At 41.3% G+C, this 13,854-nt stretch overlaps 1 protein-coding gene across 7 annotated transcripts in view; it reads right to left on the minus strand.

The window, feature by feature from the left end:
• Positions 1-3,776: 3,776 nt before the first annotated feature.
• LOC102421225 (rab3 GTPase-activating protein catalytic subunit) overlaps positions 3,777-13,854 on the minus strand; it is a 92,368-nt gene continuing 82,290 nt past the window's right edge. For 4 of the 7 annotated variants that reach the window (XM_023745113.1, XM_023745115.1, XM_023745112.1 and 1 more), the window contains 5 exons: positions 12,223-12,361; positions 12,025-12,128; positions 11,772-11,887; positions 8,917-9,019; positions 3,777-4,509 (listed from right to left, as the gene is read on the minus strand). In XM_023745113.1, the coding sequence (XP_023600881.1) occupies positions 4,273-4,509; positions 8,917-9,019; positions 11,772-11,887; positions 12,025-12,128; positions 12,223-12,361 (699 nt within the window). In that variant the 3' untranslated portion in view covers positions 3,777-4,272. The remainder of the gene's footprint in view (positions 4,510-8,916; positions 9,020-11,771; positions 11,888-12,024; positions 12,129-12,222; positions 12,362-13,854) is intronic. The other 3 variants (XM_006103875.3, XM_023745114.1, XM_023745116.1) reach the window with 2 other exon arrangements.

Below are 13,854 nucleotides of genomic sequence, written 5' to 3' on the forward strand. Positions count from 1 at the left end.
GCTATGAACTAGCTTTATTTTGTATTTTGAGATCAGCCACGCCCCCTTTCTCAGGCTGATGCCCAGCCCATCTCAGCTAGAGAAATGCTGCCTTTCAGGAGCTAATATTCTGAAACATTCTGGTTTATGGTGCCCAATGCCAAATTTGAGTTCAGAGATTCAAACACAACAGTTGGGCCTCATTTGCCATCAAGAGGCATCCATCCATCATCCATCCACCCACCCATTCATCCACCCACATATAACCCATCCATCATCCATCCATCCATCATCCATCCAGAATTTGTTGAGTGTCAAGCCCTCTCCATTAGCTTACTTGCCCAGAAGGAAGGAGCTGGCAGCAACAGGCAGGGACTAGGATTATCATTGGCTTGAAACTAACTAGACAGTGACTTTGTGCTCCTGCCCCCCAGTTCCTGGCAAGAAACAGCAGCGACCACACCTGTTCTGGCTTGGGCAGAAGTGTGATGGGCACTCAGGTCAGGGGACAAATTCCCTCAGGCGCTCCTGTTCCTTCCCAGTGTGAACTGCATGACTTCTGGGACTGCATTTGCTACTCTGCACACACAGGTATGCAACGGCCAATTCTTAGTCCTCTTCTTACCTGGCACCTTAATGGCATTTGACACAGTTGATCAACCCCACCTCCTTCAACTATTTTTCATTCTTGGCTCCTAGAACATATTTCTATCTTTTCCTACTACCTAGGTGGTTCCTCTGGCAACCTTTCTCCTCCTGCTTCCACCCCTGCCTCTGCAGTGCATCCTCCACAGCAGCCAGAGGGAGGACTCTCATGTCTGATCACGAGTCCATCCACGATTCTCCACTGGCTTCCCCTTCAGTCAGGTGGACAGAATCCTAGTGCTTTGTGTAATTTGGTCCCTTCCCTCCCTGCACGCTCTTCCCTTCGTGAACTCTAACCACACTGGCTCTTTCTCTGTGCCTCCAACAAACCCAGCTGATCCCCCTCGGCTTGACTCACTAGCCCCGCCTAGAATCATCTGCCAGACACTCTTGACACGGCACCCTTCACTCCATGCAGGTGTCTGCTCAAATGTCACCACAGGCCTTCCCTGTCCCCCGTCCACAAAGCCCTTCCCCCCTGCCCCCGGTGTCCTTTCCTGTCATGTCCATGACGGTCTTTCACCTTCCCTGCTCACTGCTGAATTCTTGTTGCCCAGAACAGTGCCTGGCACAGAGATGGCACTCAATAAACACTTGCTGAATGGAAAATAAATATAAATGCTTACTGGACTTTACAAAATCCCAACCTGCAGAGAAATCCGAATTATCGTGGTGGTATAGGAACACACAGGCGTGGGAGGGCCTGCGTGAGGACGTCACGTGGGTGCCGTGCACATTTGTCAGGCTCTGCAGCACAGTACAAAGCACAAAAGAGGAAAAAACACCGACCATATCATTGCTACTTTCCAATTTAGTGCAAGAACTAGGAGTGCACACTTTCCCAGACTCCCCAATCTGTTTGTCCTGCTAAATTACCATCTGACCCCGCACACCCTTGCTTAAAACTCCTCAGCGACTCACCCTGCCCCGAGGATAAGGCCCGCAATCCTCGCGGAGGTCACACACAACACCCTGATCTCACCTATTCCCCGTACCATCTTCATCTCTTGCCTCTTCACACACTGGGTGCCACATTCCGCACAAGTGGAAATGCTGGCTCTTCTCTCAAGACAGTTTCTTTTGCTTCTGAGTTTTGGTTCATTCCATTTCCTCACCTATAACACTTCCTATCCCCTCCTGCATCAGGAACTTCTGCATCACAAACCTCCCCAATGTCCTTCAGTGGGCCCTTCACATGTCTCAGGTTCCTGCAGGAGGAGAAGGCAGCCCAGTGTGCAAGTACTTTCAACTCTTGGCCCGTGTCGCGCTTGCTAACAGTCACTGATGAAAGAAAGACAGGGCTAAGTCCAGACTGAAGGGGTGGAAAACGAATTACACGTGATGGGAGCAGTGGTAAAATCCCAATAAATTAGGGCAAACACGTGAGGATGGGGAATTACTGTAGTTCTTTCCCCCTCTTTGTCAGCTCCTACTCACCTTCTGCTCTCAATCTAGACAGATTCTCCTAATCCCTAGCGTGAGTGAGCAACCTCTCCCACAAGACCTCACCTGCATCACTGTTATTGCCTGTATTACTCTCCATGCCAATGAGTGAATGAATACAGTGATATGGTACATGCTGGACCTCCCATGCATAGCTGGTGGGCTGTGCTCTCCACTTTATGGCAGCGTGGTATCAGCCTTCCCTAGTGACACGAAGGTCTCTGAAAGGAGCAGGGAGTTCTGGTTTCTGTTTTGTTTTCAATGCCTAGTATAGTACCTGGTTTTTATTTTATTTTATTTTATTTTATTTATTTATTTTATTTATTTATTATTTTATTGATTTTCTACAGAGAGGAAGGGAGAGAGATAGACAGATAGACAGTTAGAAACATCGATGAGAGAGGAACATCGATCAGCTGCCTCCTGCACCTGGGGATGTGCCCGCAACCCAGGTACATGCCCTTGACCGGAATCAGGACCTTTCAGTCCGCAAGCCGACGCTCTATCCACTGAGCCAAACCGGTTTCGGCAGTACCTGGTTTTTATTTCTTAAAAATACCTGTGAAATAAACACAACTATAATAAAAGTAAAATGGGGTAAGTTCCATTTTAAAAAAGACAAGAATATTCTTGAGATTCCTGCAAGACCCAGCAGGCTGCAAATAGTTAGCAAGATCTGAGATAGTATAAAATTAACTAAAATAACAATGAAACACCAGAGGGAAGAAGAGAAAACCAGCCAGAGAAAGCAGCACTTCCTTTTTATTAGACTCACAATGCCGTTCTGAAGCCCAACCTCTCTCTGTAAAATGCGTCTTTCTTATTAACGTCCCATTGGAAAGCAGACAGACTTAGTCTGCACTGTATCTCTGTGGTGCACCATCACCAGTCCAGCATCTCACATAAGAGCTCTGTGGAGGCTGGTGGTGATCAACCGGCCTCCCTCCTTCACACACACACACACACACACACACACAAATATGTGCACACATACTCTTTTTTTTTTTTTTTACAAAAATAATATAACAGGTTTACACAGATCTATTAAGTCTTTAAAGTTTCACAGCAAGGCCTATGCTTCATTATAAGCATTTTTTACTTTGGATTAAAGTGGGAACTCTAGGCCTAAAAATAGATTTAAAATTACTGAACAAAGGCCCTATAGCAACACAGACATAATAAGTATTGATCATCAGACAACTAGAAGTATTCTGTGGTTGTCCTTATGCTAGTCCTACTCCATATCCCCATCAATTATTTTCATTTTAACTAAAATACAAAAGTAAAATAGTTCACTGAAATAATCTTCTATTCATTACAATAGCATATACACCAAATTATACTAACTGCATGATAATCTCTATGTACCAAGACTGTATTTTTGTTATACTTCATTAGAGATGGTATCCAACTATCAACCACACAAAAGGAATGCATACTGAACTACAAGGGAAGGAGAGAACAATAATTTTCAGGCTATCTTTTTACATGGCACCCAAAACAAAACAAGTAAGAGAAGCCTTACAAGATACTAGTAGGTATCAAACTAATTTGCAGTGACATTTAATATAGTCTTATCAGAAGGAATACATTTAGGTCATATATGGAAAAACACATATCTATGTGAAACTCTAGGATTTCTCCTAGAATATTAAAAATGCTCATCGAAAGTTAATTAGCATAATAAAAATGGTGACCAGGTGATTGAATAAACAGAATTCCATTTAATATATTAAAAACACAGATTCTGGGAATAGATTCTACCTCCCAAACACCCAGAAATCTGAGTTAACAGATTCTCTACTTTGCATACTTGATACTAATAAAAATAAGAAGTGTTTGCACAGACTATAAATGCAAGGCAACAGCCTAAGGGACAGTCACAGAAAGAATAAATGAACACAATCTTGAACACAACAGAGTGAGTACAGAGAGCTCCTGCATTTTTGGTCCCCAACCCCACCCCAAGGGCTATCTCTTTGGGGAAGAAATCTTTCAATAGTTCAAGCCCACGACCTCGGACCCCACAAGCTACTACCCTTCCCAAGCTTGGCACCAGAAAGTCTTTCAGATGCCAGTACGACGCTTGATCATTCAACTGGACAGGCCCTCTTCATGCCTCCCAGGTTCCGACCAGCACAACCTCCTTCCCACAGAAGGGGTCAGCACTGCCTTTGAAGTCACAATGGGGTGGCCCAGGAAGAACTAGAAGAAGGAGGTATCTGATGAAAAAGCACCTGCCAGTCGGAAATCCTCTTTGGTGAGAACACTGTACATGCGCTGAGGCAGAGCTCGGGAGTAGGGGGCGGGGCGGGGCACGGTGGTGCGCAGAATGAGTTCCCGGCCAGCAGGGGGTGGGAAGTCTGACACCGAGTTCTGCCTTCTCTCCTCTGCAGAGCCCATTCTCTTCAGTTCCTCCTCAGGTGGAGCCATGGCTGCAGCCTTGAATAGAATCAAATGCTAAATTCAAGATCAAGTTGGTGCTAAACTTACATCACTATGAAGGACAGATGAATAAACATGATAAATACAGAAAAATGTTCTACATTATTCAGTAATGTTGTCAATTATGTTATGACTACTCGAGAACACAACACAGAAAATACAAGAGGTTTGAAACACGACATGAGCAGTCAGAGATCACAAATAAATTGGGGAGAGAGACAGAAGGGATAATGACTACCGGGCAATCTGCTTCGAAAAGTGGGGCCATATTCACACATCTGAGGAAGAGGGAAAATGTGCTGGTTTCTGTGTTTCTTCTAGCAAAGACCCAAGAGAGTCTGATGTCCTCAGTCAAGCAATGGAGTTGGTTCTCACAGAGGCTAGAAAGGTGTTTTCATGCTGGGTTCTAATTCTTTTTAAGGTTCACTGGTCGAATTAAAACTGGGGATAGTGGTATTGTTAGCTGGGCAGCTAATGTGAGGTAGTAGTGAGGTCTATGTAATGTAGCAATGGCAACGAAAAGAAGTTCTCAATATCAAAGGCATCTATTTTCTCATTAAAATTGCATAAAATACATATTCAATTAGTCTTCATTTTAACTCTGATCACTATAGTTGTTTCATTTCTCTGATCACTGTATTTCTTTCAGAATACCCCTGATTTGGAAAAAAAAATTTTTGGCAATGGAAATATGAAACTATGTTATACAAGAATCATCAAGAAAGGTATGTCAAATCCAAACTGTTAAAGTGGTCATTAGAGGGAGGGGAAGGAACAAGAAACTATATGAGGGACAAGGCTGTTTGTTACCTCATCAGAAGATTCAGTCAGCTTGAGAAAGGGTGAGAAAAGAATCAGTGATGAAAGGGAAACAAAAACAAGCAAGATGGTTTTAAAAAGAGACAAGGAATTTCAAGATTATTTCAGACAGCATGCACTATATTAAGGAACATGATTCTATCAAAAGAATTATCAAGACAAACATACAACACACCTAGTTATCAAACTGAGCAGACATACCCACTACTCATGCATCTGATGGCTCAACAGGTGATATACAGAATGTCATTTAATGAGAAAATGATTTAACAAAAATCTACCACTTTCAAAAAAGTAAGTTTTATTGATTTTTTTTTAAGAGAGAGAGGAAGGGAGAGGGATAGAGAGATGGAAACATCAATGAGCGAAATATCATCTATCGGCTGCCTCCTGCACACCCCCTCCTGGGTGAGGATCAAGCCCATAACCTGAGCCTGTGCCCTGACCAGGAATCGAACCAGTGACCTCTTCATTCATGGGTCCATGCTCAACCACTGAGCCATACTGGCCAGGAAAAGTATCTATGAGTTTTACTGAAAAATTAAGATGCTAAAAAAATGTGTTCATGTTTTGAAAAATAGATAATCCAATAGATTTAAGGAAAGGTCTCAGAGTTATTCAATTTAGCAAGAATGAAGCAAAATCAAATCAGTGGTTTATTTGCTGAATCCATTTACGTATATACCACTGAAACATATAATCATGAAGTTAATTAAAATGTATGGGTTTTTTTTTCCTCTAGCCGGTTTGGCTTAGTGGATAGAGTGTTGGCCTGTGGACTCAAGGGTCCTGAGTTTGATTCCGATCAAGGGCATGTACCTTGGTTGCAGGCTCCTCCCCAGCTCAGGCCCTGGTCAGGGCTTGTACAGGAGGCAACCAATCGATGTGCTTCTCTCACATTGATATTTCTCTCTGTCTTTCCCTCTCTTCCACTTTCCCTAAAAAAAACAAAACAAAACGAAACCCATGGAAAAATATCCTCAGGTGAGGATTAACAAAAACAACAACAACAACAAAAATGTATGTTTTTTTTTTTTTTGGTTAATTCTCACCAATGGATATTTTTTCCATTGATTTTTAGAGAGAGTGGAAGTGGGGGGAGGGGAGGAGAGAGAGAAAAGCATCGATGTGAGGGAGACACACTGATTGGTTGCCTCCTGCACCTGCCTGGACAGGGGCCAGGGAGTGAACCTGAAACCCAGGTACATGCGCTCAATCAGGAATTGAATCCACGACCCCTTGGTGCTCAGGCAAACACTCTAACTGCTGGGCTAGACTGGCCAGGGCTAAAATGTATGAATATATAAAATTACTGTGTGCCTATATTAGTAAACTGATATACAATGTCAGTTATGAAAAAAAAAGTTACATGAATAAACTTGAATGGTTTTCATTAGCCAGGCATTTAAGGACTGAGTTTAGAAATGTACCAACCAAGTGCTTGTTTTATGGATTAGTCTGCCAATTCCCTGAAACATTCACCACAAGGTATGGAAGTTTGAAATCTTTTACAATTACATAATGTGGGATGAATGAACAATTTCAGATTGGCTATATGATGAGGCCCTGAAAAGATGATACACTCTTATAGTTATTGATGTAAAAACATAATTATATTGTGTAGACAACAAGAATAATAAATTATATAATACTAGAGGCCCAGTGCATGAATTCGTGCACAGGTGGGGTCTGGCTGGCTGGGAAGAGGGGATGTGGGAGGTTGGTCAGCTGGCCCCGCCCCCTGGTTGAACTCCTAGTCGAAGGGAAAATTTGCATATTAGCCTTTATTATATAGGACTAGAGGCCCGGTGCACGAATTCATGTCTGGGTGGGGTCCCTCAGCCTGGCTGATGATTGAGGCCTATGGGGGGGCCGGCTAGCTGGAGGGGCTGCAGGAGGTTGGCTGGCTGGCCGGGGCCATGAAAGGTTTGCCAGCCAGGTGGAGGGGCTGCGGGAGGTTGGTTGTGGGAGCGCACTGACCACCAGGGGCAGCTTCTGTGTTGAGCGTCTGCCTCCTTGTGGTCAGTGCACCTCACAGCGACTGGTCCAATAGCTGTTCTGTCCTAACGGTCATTTAGGCTTTTATATAGATAGATAATCCTATTTTTGTAAAATATACATATATTTGCATACACTACTTGTTAAATGCTGGCAGTGATCATCAGTGGGGAGTGAGATTAATGTGATTAATGATTCCTTTAGAATTTTCTGTGTTGCCCAAATTTTTACAATGAGCCTTTACTTATAGTCTGGGAGGTGTGGGGGGAGAGGGGGCGGGTTGGAGGCTATTTCCATTTTAGGGAGAATAATTTTGCATAACTATTCAAAACAAGTAACACTCTCAGCATTAAATATATGAATACTTTAGGTTTTAAATCCTCTTAACACACAAATTTTAGAAACTGAGGAGAGTTTTTGCAATATGAGGAAAGTTCATATTGGTGATAACAAGAAATGAGCTCATGAGCATCTGGTGAGTAAGCAGGCAAAGAAGACATAGGGTGTGAAAACAAACTCAGTTCTTGGTTTCATGCCACAGACAAAAACAAAATAAATCAAAGTAATTCTCTATTGCTTTCTAGAACTCTCATTTATAAGGAACTGAAATACTTAGATTTAACTGGAAATTCTTAAATTTAAAGAGCTACCTTCATAGATAATCTCAGGTTTTATTCTTGCTAAAAATTCAGATCAATATATTTGGCCCTGATTTTGATATATTAAATAGAATACTCCAGATAAACTCAAAGGAGATTATGAAGTTTTTACTCCTGTGTAAACCCATTAAAAGTCTTTTTCTTACTTGATTCTGAGAATCACACCTTCAAATCTGGGTTATTCAGGTCCTCAGTGTCAGGTAAGGGCACCGGGACTTAGTACACTGGGTAATATTCTAACAGAACCTTTAGGGTTAACGAGCCCGGACATGAGGTCACCGTTGGGATGCCAGCACCTCTACCCATGAACAGAAAGGTACAGAGAGCATCAGTACAAAGGCTAACTAGCAGCATCTCTATGAAAATAGCAATCTCAGTGCTTTAGGATGTCAGAAGGTATGATCTGATTCTAAACCTGTACTTTCATAGCAGAAGTCATGATAAAGACGCCGTTTCAAATCAGGCTTCTTCCTGTGAAGCCTGTTTCCATCCCCAAACTCTGAAACCTGCGCCTCCTTCCTAGGAACCCTCTTCAGCTAGATCTCTTCACCGTTATAAAAACAGTTAGACTTACTAACTTCATAGTTAAGCTGTGAAACCATTTGCTGCACATGGAGTTGACCAGTAAAATCGAGCCCCCTTCTAATTTGAAAGTAGGCGACATTTTTTACTACAGCACAGGACTGGCCATTGGCCACTGAGTCCCTATCAGATTCTGTAACAACGGATTTCAGACCCTTCTGAAATTTAGGTCCTAAAATATAGTTATCATTTTCCTTAAACATATAAGAAAGCAACATCTGAATGCAATACCCAGGCTCACATTGGGCCGGCAGCATGGAAGCAGCCATGTGTCGGAATCAAAACAGCATCCCACTGAGCAGAGGGCTGGCGAAGCCATGGCATGTCAGTGAGGAGCCTCACATACCCTCTGTGCGTTCACAAACAGCTTGTGAATGATCCTGCCGGCGTGTCCTCTTCCCGCGCCCACCACCAGCACTTCGGGCTGCACTAAAAGGCAGCTCACAAACCTGGGGAGAAAGAATAGAGCTGCTCACTTCCCATCCGTCCTCCAGATTAATTTTGTGGGCAAACCCTCACGCTGATAAAGCTCAACTACCATGGCTGGAGTGGAACTTTGTAACAGGATATATTGATATTTGAATTAAAATCGACTCAAATGACAATTCTTACTACCTTTGAAGTGTTTTCATAAAATCTGTGAACAGCCCATCTCTGTCAAAGTGTAAGAAGAAATATTCAGTAAAAGTTGATAACAAAAACCAAGTTTCATTTATAGAACAAAGCAATGATTCATGTTTCTTGTTTTTATTCTTATAAAATATTAATATTTTTAATCCTCACTCAAGGATATGTTTGTTTTTTAATTGATTTGAGAGAGTGAGAGGAAGGGGAAGAGGGAAAGAAACATGGAGCAGTTGCCTCCTGTCCATGCCCCAACAGAGGATTGAACCCACAACCTAGGTATGTGCCCTGACCAGTAATCGAACCACAACCTTTTGGTGCACAGGGTGATGCTCCAATTAACCAAGCCACCCAGCCAGGGCTACTTTTGCTCTTGTGAGGTGTGTAAGTGCATGTGTGCATGCATGTACAAAATGCATGTTTTGCTGGGCAGTGTCATGACTATAAACAGTGCCATTTTGTGCTGCAAATACTGTACTATACTGCCAAGTCCATCTCAGATCTCTAGAGTAGAGCTAAGAGAGTCGAAGGCAGAACCGCCAGGAAGGCACTGCCTGCTCACTGACTGGTACTGCTATTTTAGAAACGACTCACTTGATTAGAGTTCATTCTTCTCATTTAAAAGAAAGGCATTTTCCATTATGCTAAATTAATATTTGACAAAGGAGGCAAGAGCATACAATGGAGTCAGGACAATCTCTTCAATAAATGATGTTGGGAAAACTGGACAGATACATGCCAAAAAATGAAACTAGATCACCAACTTACACAAGAATAAACTCAAAATGGATAAAAGACTTAAATGTAAGTCGAAGAAACCCTAGGCAGCAAAATCTCAGACATCTCTCGTAGTAATATGTTTATGGCTGTATCTCCTGAGCAAAGAAAACTAAGGAAGAAATAAACAAATGAGACTACATCTAATAAAAAGCTTCTGCACAGCAAAAGAAACCATCAACAAAATGAAAAGGGAGCCTATTGTATCAGAGAACATATTTGGCAAAGATACATCTGACAAAGGGTTAATATCCAAAATATATAAGGAACTCATATGACTTAACAAAATGAAGACAAACAATCCAATCAAAAAATGGGCAAAGGACCTAAACAGACACCTCTTCAAAGTGGACATACAGATGGTCAAGAGGCATATGAAAAAATGCTCAAACTCACTGATCATCAGAGAGATGCAAATTAAAGTAACAATGAGGTATCACCTCACACCTGTCAGAATGGCTACTATCAACAAATTAACAAATGACAAGCTGGTGAGGATGTGGAGAAAAGGAAACCCTACCACACTGCTGGTGGGATTACAAACTGGTGCAGTCATTATGGAAAACAGTATGGAGTTTCCTCAAAAAATTAAATATGGAACTACCATTTGACCTAGTGATCCCACTTCTAGGAATCTATCCTAAGAGACCCAAAACACCAATCAGAAAAAACATGCACCATGTTCATAGCAGTGCAATTACTCAATAGCTAAGACTGAAAACAGTACAAGTGCCCATCAGTAGATGAGTGGATAAAAAAACTGTGGTACATTTACACTGTGGAATACTATGCAGCAGTAAAAAAAAAGAAAAGAAAAGAAAAGGATCTTTTACCCTTTAAGATAGCATGGAGGGACCTGGAGAGTATTATGTTAAGTGAAATAAGCAGTCAGAGGAAGACAAGTATCACATAATCTCACTCATATGTGGAATCTAATTAACAAAATAAACTGATGAACAGAGTGGATCCAGAAAAGGAAAAAAAAGGCATTTTCAAGAACAAAGAAAGCTGGGAGAAAATTTCACTCAACAAAAGATATAAAATTCAAACAAAATCTTGTGAGAAGCTAAAGCAAATGCCTTGTCATAGACTATTAATTTTCTAGCATCAATAATGCCATTCCTTGTGAAAAGGCTACTGACGATGTTAACATTATAACAAATTCAAGCTACTGAAGTAGCTAATTTGGAAACACTTTATCACACATTAAAGCAACATGTCCTTTCAATGGGCACAAACAGACAGGGGCTCACACTGAAGGCTCCCTTGATAACGATGCTGCCAGGAGAAGACCGGCCCAGTCATTTGTCTCATCCTGGAGAGGCTACCAGTCACTCTCCAAACATATCTGCAAGGTGGACAGTAACTGCACCTTTGCTCTCACAGGTATTTTTAAAAGATTAAATGAATATTGAGCAGAATTATAGTTGCAGAACCCCTCAGACTGTGGTTAAGGAACAGTGAGAGCTGAAAGCAAAGCTCTGGGCACTGCTAGTGACAGCGTCAATAATGGCTTCTCCTCAGGTGCAGGCACCACGCCTCCGGGAGCAAACAAGGACTTTGCTGGGAAGAGAGACCTGGTAGACTTGGTTCTGCAAGTGGGAGCAATGGAAACACCTAGAAAGTACTCAGAAATACGGTAGAGTTCAAATCCTATGATAATTATTTCTCTGAATCTGGCTAATGCTGGCAAATAATAGGAGAGTAACACAAAGAATCTCAATAGTTCATTAAAATTTTCTAAAGCAGTGGTGTATTTTCCTACTGCAGACAAAAATGAGCGTGTCAAATAGCAATTACCTTTCGAGATCTTCCTTTTCCTCCTCTTGTTCACATTTCTCAGTTCCAAACTTGGCTTTCAGTGAGCGGGCTCTAGCAATTAGGGCTTCCACATTAGTAATTTGATGGATGATTTCCTAACAGTAGAAAAGAGAGTCATAACACTGGAAAACAGCAAAGAAAGGCAAAGCCATTTAAAATGTTTCTTGAAAGTAAGTACTGCCCACTGGGAAGAGACAGTACTCGTCGAGATGCTGACAGTCACCCAACTTACTTCTAGTTTCTTGTCTTCCGGATTGGGAAAGTGCAGGACTTTGCTGGAATGGGATATTATCTGCTTGATAATCTTCTTAACGGAAGAATTGTTTTCCAGACTTTCTATGAGAAAGATCAAAACCATCATTAAATAAGTTAGACAAAATACACTTTCATTTTAGAAATGAACTAATTACTATTCAAGTAAGACATTTACCTTCTTCCTTTACCTTGAGGACGGCTGCATGAATTACACAAGGTAGCAGGTGCCGAGCGAGGTCTGCAGGTTTCTGCATTGCCAGATAGTGCAGCACCTGGAGGAGGCACAGACTCAGATCAATGATCAATGCAGCTGCCTACGAATAAAGCAGCCATTTATGAAACAAAAAATCCTCTGGACCAGTGATTTTCAACTGTTTTCATCTCATGGCACACATAAACTCATTACTAGAATTCTGCAGCACACCAAAAAATATATTTTTTGACAATCTGACAAAAAAAATAGGTATAATTTTGATTCATTCAGACCAGACGGCTATTGTGTTAGCTGCTACCATTTAAGAGAAAAGAGATCAGTGTCCCTGAGATCAGTGTCCCTGAGCACACTTTAAAAATTATTGCGGCACACCGGCTGCTTTGGACCACTGAACTCACATCTATAACAAAAGTAGAGAAGAGCTTTTTCTCTTAGTATCTACCCCTACATTCCAGGTAAATAGCTACTACTTCCAAAGATAAGAATAATGTTACTGAAGACAACTGCATACTTCTGTCTTCAATAAGGGTTAATATTCTCATATCCCCCATCCCCACTTCCATATGTAATGCATACAAATTAATAAAAACTACCCGTAAATCATACCACCTAGGGATAGAATTTTTAATGGTGGAAGATTTTCATTCCAGAATTTTTCAAAATATCAAGTACACATAACATTAAATGAACTAATATTAAGTGTCTAAAATACTGTTTGTGACCTATTTTTCTCACTTATTATTTCTAAACATTTCTAGTGACCCTCCATTGATTTTTTGGGGTTGGTTTTTTATTGTCTTTTTTTTTCTAAAGTGGAAATTGTTTTACTTTTCTGATTTAAAAAATACAGCATTCTTATCATGCAGATTGACTCTTCTTTCTATGGGGGTAGAGGGCCCGGGTGACATTACCTCACTGGTGCTTGGCCAGAATTTCATACTGGCTGATTAAGATTATGTCTTTGGGAGAGGTTAAAACTGCAACAGATAAGGTATTAACCAGGTTTGATGTCACTGGCTTTTATGTAGCACAAGTGATGCCATTTTCTTCCTTTTTTATTTTCTTCCTTTTTTAAAATTTTCTTGGATTGCAGTTTTAAACATTAGTTCTGTTTTAGTGTTTTGAGGATATGTTTTTATTGGGGTTTTTTTGGAGAGAGGGGAAAGGAGACGAGAGAGAGAGAGAGAGAGAGAGAGGAAGGGAGGGAGAGGAAGAAAAGGAGGAGAGGGAGGGAGAGAAGGAAGGAGAGGAGAGGTAGAGGGAGAGATGTGCTGGACCAGAAATCAAATCCACAACCTTTTGGTGTGCGGGATGATGTTCCAACCAACTGAGCCACCTAACAGGGCTAGTGTTTTGATTTTTCTTCAAGGACTCTGATAAAATGAGTATTATTCCTACTTTTCCTATTTTCCATTTCTACTACTTTCTCTCCAACCCACTTTAGTCCTTTTGCCACTTTTTCTTGATGCCTTTTATTATATTTCAATATGAATCTATTCTCTCTTGGGCCCCTTGTCATTTAGTCTTTATTTTTGATATGGTATCTTTTTCTTCTATTTCTATATTGAGTTAAACCAGCTGTGGTTTCACTAC

The sequence above is a fragment of the Myotis lucifugus genome, unplaced genomic scaffold (genome assembly GCF_000147115.1).
Source record: "Myotis lucifugus unplaced genomic scaffold, Myoluc2.0 scaffold_517, whole genome shotgun sequence".
Lineage (NCBI taxonomy): Eukaryota > Metazoa > Chordata > Mammalia > Chiroptera > Vespertilionidae > Myotis > Myotis lucifugus.